This window comes from Trachemys scripta, chromosome 12 (assembly GCF_013100865.1).
Source record: "Trachemys scripta elegans isolate TJP31775 chromosome 12, CAS_Tse_1.0, whole genome shotgun sequence".
Classification (NCBI taxonomy): domain Eukaryota; kingdom Metazoa; phylum Chordata; order Testudines; family Emydidae; genus Trachemys; species Trachemys scripta.
Genome location: NC_048309.1, coordinates 40,472,493 through 40,493,975, shown reverse-complemented (window position 1 = coordinate 40,493,975; position 21,483 = coordinate 40,472,493). Strand labels below are relative to the sequence as shown.

Here is a 21,483-nt window from a genome sequence, read left to right as displayed (position 1 = left end):
CAATGGCTCGATGTCTAGTTGGCAGCCGGTTTCAAGCGGAGTGCCCCAAGGGTCGGTCCTGGGGACGGTTTTGTTTAATATCTTCATTAATGATCTGGAGGATGGTGTGGACTGCACTCTCAGCAAGTTTGCAGATGACACTAAACTAGGAGGCGTGGTAGATACACTAGAGGGTAGGGATCGGATACAGAGGGACCTAGACAAATTAGAGAATTGGGCCAAAAAAAACCTGATGAAGTTCAACAAGGACAAGTGCAGAGTCCTGCACTTAGAACGGAAGAATCCCATGCACCGTTACAGACTAGGGACCGAATTGCTAGGTAGCAGTTCTGCAGAAAAGGACCTAGGGGTCACAGTGGACGAGAAGCTGGATATCAGTCAACAGTGTGCTCTTGTTGCCAAGAAGGCTAATGGCATTTTGGGCTGTATAAGTAGGGGCATTGCCAGCAGATCGAGGAACGTGATCGTTCCCCTTTATTCGACATTGGTGAGGCCTCATCTGGAATACTGTGTCCAGTTTTGGGCCCCACACTACAAGAAGGATGTGGAAAAATTGGAAAGAGTCCAACGGAGGGCAACAAAAATGACTAGGGGTCTGGAGCACATGACTTATGAGGAGAGGCTGAGGGAACTGGGATTGTTTAGTCTGCAGAAGAGAAGAATGAGGGGGGATTTGATAGCTGCTTTCAACTACCTGAGGGGGGGTTCCAAAGAGGATGGAGCTCGGCTGTTCTCAGTGGTGGCAGATGACAGAACAAGGAGCAATGGTCTCAAGTTGCAGTGGGGGAGGTTTAGGTTGGATATTAGGAAACACTATTTCACTAGGAGGGTGGTGAAGCACTGGAATGCGTTACCTAGGGAGATGGTGGAGTCTCCTTCCTTGGAGGGTTTTAAGGCCTGGCTTGACAAAGCCCTGGCTGGGATGATTTAGTTGGGAATTGGTCCTGCTTTGAGCAGGGGGTTGGACTAGATGACCTCTTGAGGTCCCTTCCAACCCTGATATTCTATGATTCTGTGATTCTATGATGTCACTTCTGTTGTTCAGTTGGAATTCACCTTCAATGAATCTTGAAGCCATAACTCCCCTTCATGCTTTGGGGAATTACCCTTGTACCCATGCAGGAAATTTCCCCCTTAGAAGTGACTGAAAAGAGGAAAATGAACTGCAAAGCTCCTGCACGAGGCTCAATCGCAAGGAATTGGTGTAAGGAACATGGTTACTCCTCCTATTTTGCAAGGAAACCAACGGCATTGTATGATGTGGTGTGTTAGAATAATAAAGCTTCTGTTCTCAATATGCGTCATTCTTTGGGACACCTTCAACTCCATTCCATGGCCAGCTGGTCCTCTGGTCGTTGGGTCATTCTGGAGACCTGGATTTGACATATCCAAAGTTTCTGTGCTGAGGGTCTGTGCTTACTCATCCTACCATTTCTTGGAGGAATTATTTTCTGTGCAATAGCCCCAGTGTAAAAGCAGAGAAAGGATGTTCTTATGGTTAAGAAACCAGCATGTCTCTTGGATAAGCTGGTTTGAACCCCACATCACAGTGAAATTTAGTGGATGATGGGTGTGTTAGTCCTTTCTAAAATCCAGTTCTCTCACTGTATGTCTCAGTTCCCCATCTCAGAAATGGAGATAAAATCTGTTCATCGATCTCTGTAGTGTGAGGTTCTCAAATCCATTTCTGCCTGAATGAAGATATTTAGGCACCTAATGGGATTTCCCCATGGCACTTAAAACTTATTAATTTCAATGGGAGGAAGATGCCTCAAATGCTTTTAAAAATCCCACTAGCTTCCTATATACCTTGCACTATCTGACCCTAACTGACTTGCCCAAGGTCACGGAGAAGGTCTCTGGCAGAGGTTGGGAATTCAACACTGATTTCCTGAGTCGTGTTCTTACCACAGTAGTATCAGTCATATGACTACCTGACTTTTCTGTATGTTTTCTGTGTCTTGCCATGAAAACACGTGAGATGGGAAATGGTGACCGAACCCTTTGAATGCCCGATGGGGAAAAGAGAAACATAACTTTGTCCTGCTCTTTCCGAAGGGATTTCTCAAAGTGTTGTCATCAAAGCTCTTTATCTAATTGGTCTCAGGGGTCCCAGCCAGCAACTGCAGATAAAAACATCAGAGACTACAACTATTACAGATGGGAATTGGAAAAGGAGGGGTAATGTGATGCAGGCAGTGATCACCCACATTTATCCCGGTATTCTCGTATACAGAAAGGCATAAATTAAGAAACCTAAATTGGAGAATCTCAACTCAGCAGCTTCAGGGTTTGTGTGATAATTTTGTTTCTTGTTCCGGGTATTTCTAAGCTCTCCGGTATCACAGGGCGTGAGGGGGAATGCCCAGCATATGACGGCAGGGGTGGGATTTTGAAGTGATAATGCCTTGAAGAGCTCGGTGGGTAATCTTAGTGTTTTGTTTTGTGTCATGAGATTGAAATCCCAGTTCCATTGTGCTAGGCAAAGCGGGTCACTGACCCAACATTTTCCAGTCTTGATGTAAAATGAGATTCAGATATATGGCTATGATAAAAAGAAGAGTTTGTGGCCAGCGAGTGCAATTTAAGACTGAGAAGCGTATGATAAATGTGACACGGTGAGGTAACGCACAACGGCTGCTGTTCTTGAGTGTCTCACTGATAGCATGACACAGGTCAGGTCGGAAGCTGGATTCGAAGGCGGACAATGGGTTAAGAGATTTTTACAGGATACGAGTTTGTGAGGTTTGCTTTCACCTTAGCAGACACAATACCACTGCCATTATCCTAGGAATCCCCATTAAAGGATATATTTAATTAGGGAAATGCTAGATTTCTTTCATTGTCTTGGTCAAGTGGTATCTGGGAGCCCAAAACCCATTGTAAAAAAATCCACAAACCCAAGCTAATAGCTGGTATGGCTTATTGCAAAATGGGCACCTCGGAGGAATAAGTTCCCTCAAACTCCTTGAGAAATACTGTTGAAAAAGCAGAGCTATTGAAAGAGGGAGGGTTTGGGGAGGCTCACCCAGGACCCAGTTTGAGAAAAGCCAGGGAGCTTCTGCAGGTTGTGTGTGATGCGCACAGAAGCCCTCCCCACTGATGTATATTTGTGTCCTCATTCTCCATGTCTCCAACTCTGTAAGTACCTCTGCATGGGCAGCTTCGCAGAGTGAATCCAAACCACACTGGAGCCTACAGGAAGCTCTCTATTGACTCTGGAGAAGTTTGGATCAGACCCTGAAGATCTAAGCAGGGTGATCCAACTGATATAAAATGTAGCCATTCAAACAACATGTCGGGTCAATTGAAGAGGAGGCGTTGGGTGTCTGTGATGGAAGGGAATGAAGCCAGGAACTTCTAAGGAATTACTAAGCTAATTTGTAATGTTTACCTGAATCTGCAGACAGGCTGGAAAAAATAACTTGGAGAGAACAATGAAGATCTCCCATTCACTTCAATGGGATTATGAATACCAAGAAAGTTATTTTTAGTGCCAGCATAGCTGTCTATCTTGCCACCTGTCCCTTTAGCAGAAAGATGCTCTCAAAAATACTTATCCATCACTATTGGCTGTAGTATCTGATTTCAGAGTGGGGTGGGCAGGAAGTAATTCACATCCAAGACAGCCTGAATTCCCAAATGTCCTCTTCACACGTCTAATGGTGGAAAAGGAGGAGTAACTGGGATGAGCCAAGTAATTAAACTCCTGTGAGCCTGAGATAGATGCTGGGCAAATCATGGAGCACCTGATATGGGACTCAATCTGTATAGAAGTAGATGAGAGGAAAAGAATTAAGTCCAATCAGCATGGGCTTATGACAAATAGATTCTGTCAAATTAACCTGATATGTTTTTTGTTGGTGACATCACAAGTTTGGTTTATAAAGGTAATAATGTTGATGTCCTCCATTTAGCCTTCTGAATAGCACTTGAGGTGGTACAAATGAGACAGACTCTCTGAAATGTAGGGTTGGAAGGGATCTTGAGCGGTCATCTAATCCATCCGCAGAGCTGAAGCAGGACTAAGTAAACCTAGACCATGCCTGACAGGTGTTTGTCTAATCTTCCATTAGAAACTGTCAATGATGGGGATTCCACAACCTCCTGCAGTAATGTATTCCCGTAATTAACTATTCTTTCAGTTAGAAAGTTTTCCCTAATATTGAACCTAAATCACCCTTTTTGGAGATTCAGCCCATTTCTCCTTCTCCTGCATTCAGTGGATATGGAGAACAATTGTTCCCCATCCTCTTTTCTCATGTTAAAGTTTTCTAGGCCTTTTATCCTTTTTGTGTCACTCTTCTAGATCCTCTCCAATTAGTTCCCATTTTTTTCAACGTGTGGAATCCAGAACAGGAAACAGTACTGTTGCTGAAATGCCACCAGGGCAGAGTAGAGTAGGACAATTACCTCCCGTATCTTACATACGACCCTCCTGTCAATATACCCCAGAATGATATTAGCCTTTTTTGCAACTGCATCACCTTGCTGACTCACGTCCCATTTGTGATCCACTATACCACCCACATCCTTTTCAGCAGTACTGCCTCTTAGCCAGTTAATCCCCATTTTGCAGATGTGAGTTTTGATATTTTTCTTCCTAAGTGTAGAACTTTGCACTTGTTTTGATTGAAGTCCATCTTTTTGATTTCATACCAATTCTTCAATTTGTCAAGGTTGTTTTGATTTCTAATCCTGTTCTTCCAAGTGCCAGGAATCTCTCCCAGGCAGGTTTCATCTGCAGATTTCGTAAACAGACTCTCCATTCTGTTATCCATGCCATTAATGAAAATATTGAATTCTACTGGACCCAGGACAGACGCTTATGGGACCTGACTAGATACTTTCCCCCACTTTGACGTTGAACCACTGCTAGCTACTTTGTGAGTTTAGCCTTTCAATCAATTTTGCACCCACCTTACAGTAATTTCATCTAAACCACATTTCCCTATTTTGCTTATGAGAATGTTATGTGCAAGGAATGGGCGACAGGGGATGGATCACTGGATGATTCCCTGTTCTGGTCATTCCCTCTGGGGCACCTGGCACTGGCCACTGCTGCAAGACAGGATGCTGGGCTAGATGGACCTTTGGTCTGACGCAGTATGGCCATTCTTATGTTCTTATGTGTCAGAAGCCTTACTAAAATCAAGATATATCACATCTACAGCTTCCCAACTCTCCACCAGACCAGTAACCATATGAAAGAAGGAAATTAGATTGATTTAGCATAATTTGTTCTTGAGAAATTTGTTCGCTATGATTGAACACCCTAATATCGTCTAGATGCTTACAACTTGATTATTGAATAATTTGTTCCAGTATCTTTCTAGGTATAGAAGTTAGGCTGACTGGTCTAAAATTCCACAGCTCCTCTTTGTTTCCCCTTTTTAAATACAGGGACTATTTTTTATTTCATTTTTGACATTGTGATTAAGAAACTAGAATGATACACAATTCACATGGCACAGATTAAATGGACTAAAAGGTGGGTACTGAACGGTCTCAAACTGGAATTATATATGGGCAATCATCATTGAGTGTGGGTGTTTTTAGTGGGGTCCCACAGGGTTTGATTCTTGGACCTGTACTTTTTAATATTTGTATCAATGACCTGGAAGAAAACAAACAATCAAAACTTTCACAGTGAGGGTATATAATCATTGGAACAACTTCATGGATTTTCCATCACTGGAAATTTTAAAATAAAGATTGGAAGTTTTTTTAAAAAGCGACTCTCTAGTTCTAATAGTAGCTAGTTCAGGGAAGTTCCTCGCTCTCTTCTGTACAGGAGGTCAGAACAGATGTTCTCATTGGTTCCTTCTGGCCTTTTTCATGTATGAAAAATTGAAGTAAAATTTATGAATTTTTAAAAGAAGTAATTTTCATTCTCCCTTTCTCTCCAGTTCTCCCCCTCTCTCTCCAGCTATCAGTAATTGGTTTAGTTGTTCTATCAGGATTGTTTCATTGAGCCCATGTTTGTTAGGCATTGTGGTGGGGCGACTCCCCACCCCAGTAATCGGGGGTTCAAAGCAGCCCTGGAGAGGGCTGCAACTGGAAAAGCTGGGCTGATTAAGGAAGCAGCCGCAGCTGTCGCCAGCTCAATCAAGGCCCAGCTGGCCCTTATAGGAGGGCAGTGGGCCAGGAGCTGGAGACACTCCCTTTCTCGCTTCCTGGCAGAGAAGGACCTGGCTGCTGGGGAGCTGAGCAGGGTACCTAGGGTGGAGCAGTGCTGGGGAAGGGCAGAGGGAGCTGGGGAGCCGCAGTCTAGCAAAGCCCCAGGCTGTAGGCCGAGTTAAGGGCCCACGAAAGGTACTGGGGTTGCAGAGGGGCATCCCAGGAATAGGCAGAGGCAGTTGGTCCAACCCCCCTTGCCGATGAGGAGTGGTTTACAGACTGCGTCTGCCCCAGGGAGCGGGGGCTAAGTGGTGACTGGCAGTAGCCACTGAGGCAAGGTGGGGATAGGAGGTTGGGGGATCCCCTGGGTGGGGAGACCCAAATTGCGGGTTACTGCTGGGGGAAGGACCCTGACATAGAGGGGCACCGGGGTCCTGGAGAGACATGGGGCCAGCGGCAGGCAGGACACCAGCCTGCAGAGGGCGCTCCGGACTGGGAAGAGCTAATTCCCTAGACAACCAGCAGGAGGTGCCGCGCCGGTGAGTCGTCGCCCTGCCACAGGCCCCCAATTCCCATTGAAGAGATTCGTTCTATTTATTTACAGATTTTTTCTCTAAGCGTTCTGTCCCTATTGTCCAAGCAGCTCTGGTTTTGACATGTTTTTAATTTGTCTTTACAGATGAACCAAGAATGACGAACCAGACCACAGTGGTGGAATTCATCATTGTGGGACTGTCCAACAACCACCACGTCAACATCATCCTGTTTGCGGTTCTATTAGTTATCTTCCTGTTGACTGTAATGGGAAACATCATTATTGTCACCCTCTCCCTGGTGGACCATCGCCTCCAGTTGCCCATGTATTTCTTCCTCAGGAACTTCGCTCTCTTAGAAATCTGCTTCACCTCTGTCATCATGCCCAGGTTCCTCTACAGCCTCCTGACAGAGAGAAAATCTATTTCCCTCCCTGGTTGTTTCCTTCAGTTATTGTTGGTCTTCTTCCTGGGCGCCTCTATGTTTTGTCATGGGGCTGTCATGTCCTTTGACCGCTACGTGGCTATCTGCCGCCCCTTGCATTACAGCAGCATCATGAATGGCAGGGTCTGCTTCCAGTTAGTGCTGGGCTGCTGGGTGATGAGTTTTCTTATAATGGTTCCCCCAACATTTATGGTTGTGCTGTTACCGTTCTGTGGCCCCAATGTCATAAACCACTTCTACTGCGATACAGCCGCATTGCTCCAACTCTCCTGCAGGGACACAGGACACATTGAGGTAATGATATTTTTTTCAGCAACAGTTATCTTACTTGGTACTTTAACAGTCACTATCATTTCCTATGGCTGTATCATCTCCACTATCATGCGCATCCCGGCCACCACAGGAAGGAAAAAGGCCTTTTCCACCTGCTCCGCTCACCTCCTGGTTGTTGTGATATTGTACAGTAGCTCCATCTTCAGGTACCTCCAACCCGGACAGCGGGGTGTGCAGGACTTTGACAAAGTTGTGTCATTTCTGTACTGTGTGGTGGTCCCTCTCTTTAACCCCTACATCTACGCTCTCCGCAACGAACAAATCAAAGAGTCCCTGAAGGATGCCTGTGGCAGAGCAGGTTCTAAGTGTTTGAGGTTCTCGTGAAAATGCCAAACCGCAAAGTTGCAGGATGGGTGTGAACTTGGCTGGCCAATGACTTCATGTCAGGCATCCCGATGGGCTTGGTGGGTCAGGAGCAGTACATAGACATGGAGAGAGAAATTCATCCCTATCTTCATAGATTGTAAGGCCAGGTCTGTAAGGTGAATTCTGGTCTCCTGGTAACACAGGCTTTATTATTCCACCCAATTAGTTCTGCTTTGAACCTCGTAACACCTGTCTGTTGAAAGCGCGTCTTCCAGAACGTCATCCAGTCTTGATCAGAAGACTTCAGGAGTTGGAGAATCCAACATTTCCTTGGTAGCTTGTTCCCAAAATAGAAATATTTGAGTCATTCTTGCTGAAATGAAAAAAAAATACAAACTTCAGTTTGCTTGGATATAAAGGATATATGTTTAATACCTAGCTAAATTTTGAGATAAAATATCATTTAAAAATAAAAATAGAAAACATTTCTTTTCAAAAATGTTGAAATAAAATGTTCTGAATTTTTCACATTGTTTTACACTCTTTATTTTCAGCCAAAGCTATTTTCTGAATTCACTCTATATTCTTTTAGCTGACCTAGAACTGCATTTTTTTTACAGAATAAAAAAATTATTTTTTTTTTAATTTCTACCAGCTCTGTTTTTAATTTCAATTTGTCTGGCTTTAACGTCCAGCCAACGGTGCTTGTTCTGTCTTTCTCTGCTGAGGCACGTCCTCAGTAACACAGATCTGCACATCCCACAGGAGGGATGAATGACTCCTCAAGTCTAATACGGGTTTACAGTTGCTAAGACCAATGCATATCCTGTTTACCTCGTCTCTTGTATCCTGTCTTAGTCTGTGTGTTTCTACCATTTACCTGCCAGGCTTTGTCCTTATGTGTCATTACTAGTAGCACTGCATTTCTGGTAACTCTCAGATTCTCCAACTGAGATCATCACTCATTTCCACTGGGGATTAGATAGACAACAAATAAGCAAGGATCCTTGCTGAATATAGAGTTTATAATCTAAAAAATAGAGATGTATATGCAGGAGAAATGTTTGGTTTCCTCTTTGATTTTGCAAAGGGATATATTCAAAGGCGCAAGTGGAGGTGAGGGGAAAATCTGGCTCCACTGAAGTCGTTCTGGCTTTAAAGGTCACTTTCCTAGCTTATCGTTTTGACAATCTCACCACACGCTTTGTATGTCTCCACTGAGTCCCTTTTGCATCAAACATAAGCCACTTTTCTTCAGTTAAGTTCCCTCCTTTGTTTATTCCCACCCTTCCAATCATCGCTCATACACTATTCGTACATTGACTCCATGCTCCAATTGGCCAGTGATGACAAACCAACATCATCCACTTTTCAAAGCAGTACTTTCATACATTTCTGCATGCTACCCTTCATGATTGGGAAGAACATCGGCAAACATCTACTAAATACCTCACTGACCTCCATCAAACTTCCCTGTGCTAATATTCCTAGCAAACAAACTTGACAACACTATGAAGGTGTTTTGCTTAGAGCACTGTCCATCACATAGACCAATATTATCTCATTGGTTCCTGAGGCTCCCCCCTTTTCTCACCTATTGTCTCTTTAGACTGAGGTTATCAAATGCACGTACGCTGAAATGAAGATATATAGGCGCTTAGTGGGATTTTCACCTACGCGCCAAAAACGTATTGACCTCAATTGGATTTAGGTGCGTAGATGCTTTTAAAAATCCCACTAGGTGCCTATGTACCTTGAAGTACCTGGCCCTAACTGGCTTGGGTAAAGTTGTAAAGAAGGTCTGTAGCAGAGGTTGGAATTCACCACTGATTTCCTGTGTCGTGTTCTTACCACAGTAGCATCAGTCATATGGCTACCTGACTTTTCTGTATCATTTCCTTGTCTTGCCACGAAAACACATGAGATGGGAAATAGTGACCGAACCCTTTGAATTCCCTATGGGGAAAAGAGAAACATAACTTTGTCCTGCTCTTTCCTCAAATTTTCAGAAGAAGGGATTAGAAGGGATTTCTCAGCGTGTTGTCAGCAAAGCTCTTTATCTAATTGGTCTCAGGGGTCCCAGCCAGCAACTACAGACAAGAACACCAGAGACTATAACTAATACAGATGGGAATTGGAAAAGGAGGGGTTATGTGATGCAGGCACTGATCACCCAGGTTTATCCCTGTATTCTCGTATGCAGAAAGGCATAAATTAAGAAACCTAAATTGGAGAATCTCAACTCAGCAGCTTCAGGGTTTGTGTGATAATTTTGGTTCTTGTTCTGGGTATTTCTAAGGTCTCTGTTATCACAGGGCGTGAGGGGGAATGCCCAGCATATGACAGCAGGGTGGGATTTTGAAGTGATAATGCCTTGAAGAGCTCGGTGGGTAATCTTAGTGTTTTGTTTTGTGGCATGAGATCGAAATCCCAGTTCCATTGTGCTAGGCAAAGCGGGTCACTGACCCAACATTTTCCAGTCTTGATGTAAAATGAGATTCAGATATATGGCTATGATAAAAAGAACAGTTTGTGGCCAGCGAGTGCAATTTAAGACTGAGAAGCGTATGATAAATGTGACACGGTGAGGTAACGCACAACGGCTGCCGTTCTTGAGTGTCTCACTGATAGCATGACACAGGTCAGGTCGGAAGCTGGATTCGAAGGTGGACAATGGGTTAAGAGATTTTTACAGGATACGAGTTTGTGAGGTTTGCTTTCACCTTAGCAGACACAATGCCACTGCCATTATCCTAGGAATCCCCATTAAAGAATATATTTAATTAGGGAAATGCTAGATTTCTTTCATTGTCTTGGTCAAGTGGTATCTGGGAGCCCAAAACCCATTGTAATAAAATCCACAAACCCAAGCTAATTGCTGGTATGGCTTATTGCAAAATGGGCACCTCGGAGGAATAAGTTCCCTCAAACTCCTAGAGAAATACTGTTGAAAAAGCAGAGCTATTGAAAGAGGGAAGATTTGGGGAGATGTACCTGGGACCCTGTTTGAGAAAAGCCAGGGAGCTTCTGCAGGTTGTGTATGATGCGCACAGAAGCCCTCCCCACTGAGGAATATTTGTGTCCTCACTCTCCATGTCTCCAACTCTGTAAGTACCTCTGCATGGGCAGCTTCGCAGCGTGAATCCAAACCACACTGGAGCCTACGGGAAGCTCTCTATTGACTCTGGAGAAGTTTGGACCAGACCCTGAAGGTCTAAACTGATTGATCCAACTGATATAAAACTTAGCCATTCAAACTATTCTTCTATTCAATAGAAGGGGAGGCGTTGGGTGTCTGTGATGGAAGGGAATGAAGCCAGGAGCTTCTAAGGAATACATTTCCTAATTTGTAACCGGTGAGCTATGTGACTGGAAGGAACCTTGAGCGGTCATCTAGTCCACCCCCCCTGCGCTGAAGCAGTACCACGTAAATCTACACCATCCCTGACAGGTATTTGTCTAACCTGTTATTAGAAACCTCTACTGACAGGGATTCAACAACCTCCCATGGTAATGTATTCCAGTACTTAACTATTCTTATAGTTAGAAAGTTTTCCCTAACATTGAACCTAAATTTCCCTTCTTGCTGATTAAGTGCATTTCTCCTTGTCCTACATTCAGTGGACATGGAGAACAATTAATCCCCATCCTCTATAGAACAGCCCTTAACATATTGGAAAACTGTTATGGGCTCTCTCCTCAGTCTTCTTTTCTCAAGACTAAACGTGCCTATTGTTGAAACCGTTGATCATGGTAAGGTTTTCTAGCCCTTCTATCATTTTTCTTGCTTCGCTCTGGATCATCTCCAATTACTTGACTGTTTTAAAAGTGTGGAATCCGGAAGAGGACAGAGTACTGCTGCTGCAACGTCACCAGTGCCCAGCAAAGCTGGACAATTTCCTCCCGCATTATAAATACAACGCTCCTGTGAATAACCTCGGTATGATATTAGCCTTTTTTGCAACTACTTCGCTGACTCATATTCAATTTATGCTCTACGATAACACTCAGATCCTTTCAGCAGTACTAACGCTTAACCGGTTATTCCCCATTTTGTAGCTGTGCATCTGGTATTTTTCTTCCTCCGTGTAGTACTTTGCACTTGTCTTTATAGAATTCCATTATGTTGATTTCAGATCAATTCGTCAATTTGTCAAGGTTGGTTTGATTTTTAATCCTGTCCTCCCAGGTGCTAGGAACATCTTCCACCTTGGTGTCATCTGCAAATGTTGTAAGTGTAATCGCCAATCCAGTATACATGTCATTAATGAAAAGATTGAGTTGTACTGCACTCAGCACAGACCCTTGCAGGAGTCCACTAGACACTTTCCCTCACTTTGAACGTGACTCACTGAGAGCTAATCTTTGAGTTCAGTCTTTCAACCAGTTTAATAATTTGTTCCAGTATCTTTCCAGGTATAAAGTTAGGATATATAGTCTATAATTCCCAGGTCCTCTTTATCCTCTTTTTTAAAGACAGGGACTATTTTTCATTTGACTTTTGCCTTTGTGATTAAGAAACCAGAAGGATACCCAATTAACATGGCACAAAATGGACTAAAAGGTGGGTACTGAACGGTTTCAAACTGGAATTATATATGGGCAATCATCATTAAGCGTGCGTGGTTTTAGTGGCGTCTCACAGGGTTTGGTTCTTGGCCCTGTACATTTTAATATTTTTATCAATGACCAAGACAAAAACAAAACAAAAAAACAAAACTTTCACATGAGGGTATTTAATCATTGAAACCACTTTCCAAGGTTTGTGGTGGATTTTGCATCACTGGAAATTTTAAAATCAAGCTTGGATTTTCTTTAAAAGGTACGCTCTAGTTCTAACAGTAGCTAATTCAGGGACATTCCTTGGTCTGTTCTATAGAGGCGATCAGGATAGATGATCATACTGTTGCATTCTGGCCTTATAATCAATGCAAAATTGTGGCAAAACTTATGAAAGTTTAAAATAAAATTATTTTCATTCTCCCTTCCCCTCCAGTACTCTCTCTCTCTCCCAACTATCAGTTATTGTTTTTAGTTGCTCTATCAGGATTGTTTCATTGAGCCCATGTCTGTTAGACACCCAATTCCCATTGAAGAGATTAGTTCTATTTATTTACAGATTTTTCCTCTAAGCGTTCTGTCCCTATTGTCCAACAGGCTCTGGTTTTGACATGTTTTTAATATTTTTTCTTTAAAGATGAGTGAAGAATGAAGAACCAGACCATGGTGGTGGAATTCATCATCGTAGGACTGTCCAACTACCACCATGTCAACACCATCTTGTTTGTGGTTCTATTAGTTGTTTTCTTATTGACTGTGATAGGAAACATCACTGTTGTCACCCTCTCCTTGGTGGACCATCGCCTCCAGTCCCCCATGTATTTCTTCCTCAGGAACTTCTCCCTCTTGGAAATCTGCTTCACCTCTGTCGTCATGCCCAGGTTCCTCTACAGCCTCCTGACAGAGAGAAAATCTATTCCCCTCCCTGGCTGTTTCCTTCAGTTGTTGTTGTTCTTCCTCCTGGGCACCTGTGTATTTTTCCAGATGGCTATGATGTCCTTTGACCGCTACATGGCTATATGCCATCCCTTGCATTATGGCACCATCATGAATGGTAGGGTCTGTTTCCACTTAGTGCTGGGCTGCTGGGTGATGAGTTTTCTCTTAATCTTTCCCCCAACATTTATGGTTGTTCTCTTACCGTTCTGTGGCCCCAATGTCATAAACCACTTCTACTGCGATACAGCCGCATTGCTCCAACTCTCCTGCATAGACACAGGACACATTGAGGTAATGCTCTTGGTTGCAGCTGTAGTGGTCTTACCTGGCACTTTAACAGTCACCATAATTTCCTATGGCTGTATCATCTGTACTATCATGCGCATCCCGTCCACCACAGGAAGGAAAAAGGCCTTTTCCACCTGCTCTGCTCACCTCACGGTTGTTGTGATATTGTACAGTAGTGCCATCTTCAGGTACATCCGACCAGGTCAGCGGGGCACTCACGACTTTGACAAAGTTGTGTCCTTTGTGTACTGTGTGGTGACTCAACTCTTTAACCCCTACATCTATGCTCTCCGCAATGAACAAGTCAAACAGGCTCTGAAGGACATATTTGGCCGAACAATTTCTAAGTGCCGGAGGATAGCATGAAAATCTGGAACCCCAAAGATACAGGAGTGAAGAGAACATGGATGGTCCTTGACTTCGTGCTCGGCTTCACAATGGGTTTGGTGGGTCCTGAGCTTTTAACAGGGGTGAATTTATCTCCTCATGTCTAGGTTGATAAATTGTATGCCCAAAAGGGATCCTCAGATCATCATGTGAGCTCCTGATAAGACATGCCGCAGAATTCCACCAGTTATTTATTTACTGAGACTAGTAACTCATGTCTAATGAAAGCGTGTCTTCCTGAATGGCATCCAGTCTTGACTGGAAGACTTCAAGAGATGGAGGTTCTTTCTTGCTACTTTGTTCCCAATATAGAAATTATTAGGTTATTCTTGGTGAAATGAAACACTAAACAAAATTCAGTTTGGGAAGAACGTTTCTTTAACATCTTGCTAAATTGTTGAAAAGTGAAAAATTTTGATTTTTGAAGATGTTGAAATAAATGTTTTCAATTATTATTTTCCATTTTTTTGTGGTCAGGTCTATTCTTTGAATTCACAACTGAATTCACAAATATTTTAGCTGACCTGAAACTGTATTTTTTACAGAAGAAATTATTCATCTGAAAAAATTTTCCCGGCTGTGTCATTTCTACGTGTGTGGTTTTAGCATCCAGTCAATAGTTCTTGTTCTACCTTTCTCTGTGAGGGGCACTGCCCCTGGAAAAGGGGTACAAGAAACACTGCACTTTAGATATTCAACCCACAGGAGGGATAAATGGCTCCTCACAGAGGCTAAAATGGCTGCTTAGTTGCTAAGATATGTGCACATCTTACTGTTCTAGTTGCCTCATCTCTCGTACCCTGCCTTGGTCTGCTTGTTTGTACCATTCACCTAATATGCTATATTGTTAGTAATACTGTTTTTCTTGTTAACTCTGAGATATTTGAACTGAGATCAGCACCCCTTTGCACTGGGCATTATACCGACACCTATAAGAGAGAACAACCACAGGCTGAAGTCATGGAGGTCTTTGGAAGTCACAGATTCCGTGATCTCTGTGAAAAAATTGTAGCCTTACTCATGCTAAGGAAGAGCACCCAGTAAACATCTGCAAAAGCTACTGACCTCCTTCAAACTCTCCTCTGTTGTGATTCCTTCCACACAAACTTGACAGCTGTTTTGATGAGCATCATCCTGACCGACGCTATCTCATAGATTTCCCGGCCGATTCTTGATTTATATTTTGTGACCTCTTCTGGGCAGGGGCTTGGCTTTGTACAGTACTTAGCACAATGGGATGCTGGTCTGAGACATGGAGCCTATAGGACTAACCTGCTTGCTTACATATATCTATCTATCTTTTCGTATAGTTTAAGTATGTGGTTTATTGTAATAGGTTTATAGATTTATATTAAAGTCAGTTTGGCTGTAATGCAAGAGACCTACAGGCCATATCCTGTATGTTAAGCTAAGGCAAAGTTAGCATGTCTATATTAAGACCTTTTACTCAGAAAGCAAAGTTGACCTAGAGCTTGTGATCTAAATAGCTGAGTGCCCACGCCTATGTCCATGACCTTTTATCTAGACCAATAGACAATGGAAAATGGCATGGGGGGGGGGGTTCAATGTTGTACCCACAGGCTTAACAGATATACCACAAGGGAACATGTCATCAATCCGCACAAACATACTAGCCTATGGGGTAAGTGTACCCTAACATTTTGTGGGTGAGGAATGAAATTTGGGCATAGGAGGAAGGATTTCCGGCACTTGTGCCCGATAAATGAGCTGACCCACCTCGCTAGAGCATTCCGCTCTATCATTCTCACTTACTTCCTCCACTCTCTCGCTCTCTATTCTATCTGTCTGTGATGACTCTACTATTCGTAGGCTGTACTTGTTCTTCTTAAACTTTAAGTTTCAAGGGAACTAGGCTAAGCTGGGTTTCCCTAAGTTTAATTCTTAGTTTGTTTATTAGGTTTTGATTTTAAGTTAGTCGAGTAAACCCTAATTAAGTTTTGATAGCTCCTAGCATTAGCTTTTTCTAAGCACTGCATCCCTCACTCAAGAATTGAGAAACCTGAACCACAAGGCTGGTCCTGTGTCTCTTACCCCCAGGTTATCAAGGAAGGGCGTGAGGATGTTAACCAAAGCTTTGTTGCATGTAATACTATGTTATCATATGTATCTTTTGAATAGCAGTAATGCAATTGTCACTTTGTAACTCTTGGTATTTACCATTTACTTACTGTTATTGATTTTAATAAACAGTCTTTACGACTATATCTGTCACAGTGTGAGCTTCCTGTCACACCCCGAGGGGCCTTTATAAATTCTGTGGAGCCTGATTCGGGACAAGAACTTTTATCTTCTGATCAAACAGATTGGTGAGCCTAAACCCATACTAATTAATCGTAATGATTAATTAATAATAGTATTAATTAATTAATTAAAATTAATGAAATATTAGATTGATACATTAAATTAATATTATTAACACACCCTAAATCAGGGTACAGACAGGCGTTTCTAGGCTTATTAACATCAGTTGTCTCCCCCAAGCAAATGGCTCACCCTTTGCAAAGGCAAGGCACTTTCGCAGCCAAAGGCACACAAGAAAGTGATGTGACCAGCATCACGTCCAACCACCATTGGCTGCTCTAATCCGATGGATCAGGTACACATTTTGCAGCGGGGCCTGGCTTTTCCCTGTGAGAGTGAGGGAGATTAAAACAGATGAGTTTTGGGAAATCCTGCCCCTTAATCACTCAGTGAGAAACCGCATTCCTAGGCATGGCCACAAGATAAATGATAGATAATAATAATAGTAGTGTATAAAACCCCGTGGGAGTTTCTCCAGGGACTTCGATAAGGTCAGGATTTCACTCTAGGTGTCTAGTTCAAATTCACTTTCAATATCATCAAGCTTCATAATTGCCCTTCGTGCCTTTGCGAATTACCCATGTATCCTTTCAGAAAATGTCCCCAATGGAAGTGACTGAAACGAGGACCAAGAACTGAAAATCTCCCACACGAAACTCAATCACAAGTTATTCTGAGACAGCTTCATAATGGGGGTCAGACACCTGGTTACGCCTGGTATTTTTTCTGGACACAAATGACATTGCATAACGTGATGGGACAGAGCAATAACGCTTCTGTTCTCAATATGCTTCATTCTTTTGGGTCACCTTCAACTCCATTCCCTGGCCAACTGGTCCTCTGGTTATTTAGGCTCTGTGGTGCCTAGAGGCTTTTAAAAATCCCATTAGGTGCCTAAATATCTTTAACCAGCCCTAAGTGACTTGCCTGAGGTTCTGGAGGGGTGGGTGGCAAAAGCAGGAATTGGACACTGCTTTCCTGAGTCCTGTTCTAATATGTTAAGCATAAGAACATCAATTATAAGGGCATCTGAGTCTGTCCAACTTTGCTGAATCTTTTCCCTGTCTTGCCATGAAAACAAGTGAGGTGGAAGATGGTGATAGAACTCATTTTCTTCTCCATGTAGAAGAGAGAGACATAACATTGTAATACTCTTTCCTAAAACATTCAGTAGAATGGATCAGACTTGAGTTCTCTGAGTGTTGTCAGCAAACTCATCAGCTAATTGGTCTCAGAGGTCCCAGCCAGCAATGAGGGACGAGAAAACCAGAGTCTACAACTGTTATAAATGAGGGATTATTTGGCAGAGGCAGTGATCACCCAAGTTTATCCCAATGTTCTGTTACATAGAGAAGCATAAATCGGCAGACCTATTTTGGAGCATCTCAATTCAGCACCTGCCGGCTTTGTGTGATAATTTTGGTTCGTGTTCCATGTACTCCATCATTGCATGGTCTGAGTGAGAATGCACAAGGTGTGATTGCAGATTGGGAGGTGAAAGAAATCGTGGTATGAACAACTTTGTGGGTAATCTTTTTTTTTTTTTCTTTTGCTTTGTTTTGGGTACAAAATCAAGACCACCTGCCTGGGATCCCAGTTCCACTGTGTTAGGCAAATAGGGTCACACTCCTAAAATTATTCAGTCTTATGGTGAAACGAGACACAAATGTCTGGCTATGATAAAAAGACTACTCCGGGGCCAGGGAAGTCGAAAATAGAAGTGAGACTATTATGAGAAATTGGCTAGATGACCCTTGTGGTCCCGTCTAACGCTATGGTTCTGTGATTCTATAAGCAGAGGTAACACTTATAGTAACAGAGGTACCAGCTGCCAGTTTTTAATGTCTCATAGCGATCGAGGCACTGGTGAGATAGAATCATAGAATCATAGAATGTCAGGGTTGGAAGGGACCTCAGGAGGTCATCTAGTCCAACCCCCTGCTCAAAGCAGGACCAATCCCCAGACAGATTTTTACCCCAGTTCCCTAAATGGCCCCCTCAAGGATTGAACTCTCAACCCTGGGTTTAGCAGGCCAATGCTCAAACCACTGAGCTATCCCTCCCCCCATTTGAGAATGAATTCCAAGGTGCGCATTGTGGAGGTTTTGCAGATTTGCAATGTTGAGGTTTCCTTTCCCCGTAGGATACAGAATGCTGCTATCTCCAATTACTGGGATTCCCCATCCTCCCATGGTCAAGTGTTCCAGCACTGAACTATCCTTACAGTTAGACATTTTTACTTAATGCCTAAGGCAAATCTCCCTTGCTGCAGATTAACTGCATTACTTGCCCCACATTCAGTGGGCGTGGAGACCGACTGATCACTGTCCTCTTTATACAGCCCTTCACGCATTCAGAGATTAAACAGGCCTAGTTTTTGAAACCTTCCCTCAAGGTCAAGTTTTCTAACCCTTTTATCATTTTTGTTGCACCCTTCTAGACCCTTTCCAACTAGTCTGTGTCTTTCCTAAGGTGTGAAAACAAGAACTAGCCACAGCACCCTAGCCAACGCCTTACCAGGGACAACTGCCTCTCTGGTAATGCACCCCAGAATGATATTAGCCTTTGTTTGGTAACTGCATCTCATTGGATTAATGTTCAATTTGTGATCAACTCTGACTCTCAGAGCCTATACAGCCGTATGGCCTCCTAGTTAGTTAGTCCTCATTTTGCATGTGTGCATTTAATTTCTTTCTTTCTAAGTGTAGTACTTTGCAGTTGTCTTTACGGAGTTTGATCTTGCTGAATTCAGACTAATTCTCCAATTTGTCAATGTAATTTTGATTTCTAATCCTGTCCTCCATAGTGCTAGCAAACTCTCCCAGCCTGCAAAACCATGCTCTGAAGTATCCCTGCCTCTGGTTGTCAGAAGCTGGGAATGGGCGACAGGGGATGGATCACTTGATTAATCCCTGTTCTGTTCATTCCCTCTGGGGCACCTGACATTGTCCACTGTTGGAAGACAGGACACTGGGCTAGATGGACCATTGGTCTGACCCACTGTGGCTGTTCTTATGTGGTGTCATCTGATCATTTTATAAGCATAATCTGCCCTCCATTATCCACATCATTAGTGAAAATATTGAATTGTACTGGATGCAGGACAGATCCCTGCAGGACTGCACTAGATAAATGCCCACACTTTGACAGTGAGCCGCTGATAGCTCTCTGTGAGTAAAGTCTTTCACCTAGTTGTGCACCCTCCTCATAGTAATTTAATCTTCACCATCATTCTCCAGTTTGCTTACGAGAATGTGATGTGGGACTGTGTCAAACCCCTACTAAAAATCACGATACATCATATCTATGGCTTTCGATCGATCCGCCAGACCGGTAATGCTGTCAAGGAAAGAAATTACTTTGATTTGGCATGATTTATTCTTGATAAACCATGTTGGTTTTTACTTAAAACCCTATTATCCTCTAGGTGCTTACAACTTGTGGCTTAATAATTTGTCCCAGTGTCTTTCCAGGTCTTGAAGTTAGGTGGACTGGTCTATAATTCCTCAGTCCTCTTCATTTCTGTTGTTTTTTTTAAAGATAGGTACTATTTTTCATTTAGTCTTTGACAGTTTGACTAAGAAACGAGAATGATACACACTTGAGGTGAGACCCTTTAAATGAATTACAAAGTGGGTAACTGACAGATCTCCTTCAGGAATTGCATACGGTGCATCATTGAGCAGGTGTATCTCTAGTGGAGTCCCACAGGGATCAGTTCTTGGCCCGGTGCTTTTTTAAAATATTTATCAATGACCTGGAAGAAAAGCAAAACAAACACAGAAGATGAGCAGTGATGGTATGTAATCATTGGAACAACTTACTAAGAATTGTGTGTTGGATTCTTCACCCTTGGAAATTTTTTACACCAAGATTGGCTGTCCCTCTCAAGACTATGCTCTAGTTCTTACAGGAGTTAACTGAGGGAAATTCTTGGTCTATGCAGGAGGTCAGATTAGATGATCACAGTGGTACCTTTGGGCCTTATAATCTAGAAATACATGAAAAATTGGGGTAAACATTTTCTTATTTAAAAATTATGTTCATTCTTTCATCCCTTCCAGTTATCTCTCTCTCTCTCCCCCCTACCCCGCCCCCTTAAAGTATCAAATATTCTCCTCTAAGATCCTGTCTTTGGTTCTGGTTTTCCAGTCAGGCTTTTCTCATAGAGTCCAAGTCTATTGGGTACCCAACTCCCATTGATGATGTGTATTCTATTGACTTACAGAATTTTTCCTGCAAACATTCCATTCACTCTGTTTTTGACATGCTTCTTCATTTTTTTCTTTTAAGAATGATCTGAGAATGAAGAACCAGACCACTGTGGTGGAATTCATCATCTTGGGCCTGTCCAACAGCCGTCGTTTAAACACTGTCCTGTTTGTGGTTCTATTAGTTATCTTCCTGTTTACCATAACGGGTAACATCATTGTTGTCAGCCTCTCCCTGGTGGACCATCGCCTCCAATTGCCCATGTATTTCTTCCTCAGGAACTTCTCTTTTTTGGAAATCTGCTTCACCTCCGTCATCATGCCCAGGTTCCTCTACAGCCTCCTGACAGAGAGAAAATCTATTTCCCTCCCTGGTTGTTTTCTTCAGTTGTTGTTGTTCTTCCTCCTGGGCACCTGTATATTTTTCCATGTGGCTATGATGTCCTTTGACCGCTACATGGCTATTTGCCATCCCTTGCATTATGGCACCATCATGAATGGCAGGGTCTGCTTCCAGTTAGTGCTGGGCTGCTGGGTGATGAGTTTTCTCTTAATCTTTCCCCCAACATTTATGGTTGTGCTGTTACCGTTCTGTGGCCCCAATGTCATAAACCACTTCTACTGCGATACAGCCGCATTGCTCCAACTCTCCTGCAGGGACACGGGACACATTGAGGTAATGCTCTTGTTTTCAGCAACAGTCATCTTACTTGGTACTTTAACAGTCACTATCATTTCCTATGGCTGTATCATCTCCACTATTATGCGAATCCCATCCACCACAGGAAGGAAAAAAGCCTTTTCCACCTGCTCCGCTCACCTGCTGGTGGTTGTGATATTATACAGTAGCTCCATCTTCAGGTACATCCGACCAGGTCAGCGGGGAGCGAGGGACTTTGACAAAGTTGTGTCCTTTCTGTACTCTGTGGTGGCTCAACTCTTTAACCCCTACATCTACGCTCTCCGCAACGAACAAGTCAAACAAGCTCTGAAGGGCGTCTGTGGCAGAGCATTTTCTAAATGTGTGAGGCTCTCATGA

The 21,483-nt window shown here is 43.1% G+C and overlaps 3 protein-coding genes across 3 annotated transcripts; all 3 read left to right on the top strand.

The window, feature by feature from the left end:
* The first annotated feature begins 6,810 nt into the window (after window positions 1–6,810).
* Window positions 6,811–7,755, top strand: LOC117886205 (olfactory receptor 49-like). The gene has a single exon (XM_034787865.1). It carries the CDS (start codon window positions 6,811–6,813, stop codon window positions 7,753–7,755), a length of 945 nt encoding a protein of 314 aa, XP_034643756.1.
* A 5,190-nt stretch (window positions 7,756–12,945) lies between these two features.
* On the top strand, window positions 12,946–13,890 carry LOC117886173 (olfactory receptor 6C4-like). The gene has a single exon (XM_034787829.1). It carries the CDS (start codon window positions 12,946–12,948, stop codon window positions 13,888–13,890), a length of 945 nt encoding a protein of 314 aa, XP_034643720.1.
* Window positions 13,891–20,538: 6,648 nt separating this feature from the next.
* LOC117886154 (olfactory receptor 6C75-like) lies at window positions 20,539–21,483 on the top strand. Its single transcript, XM_034787804.1, has one exon. The coding sequence runs from the start codon at window positions 20,539–20,541 to the stop codon at window positions 21,481–21,483; it is 945 nt and encodes a 314-aa protein (XP_034643695.1).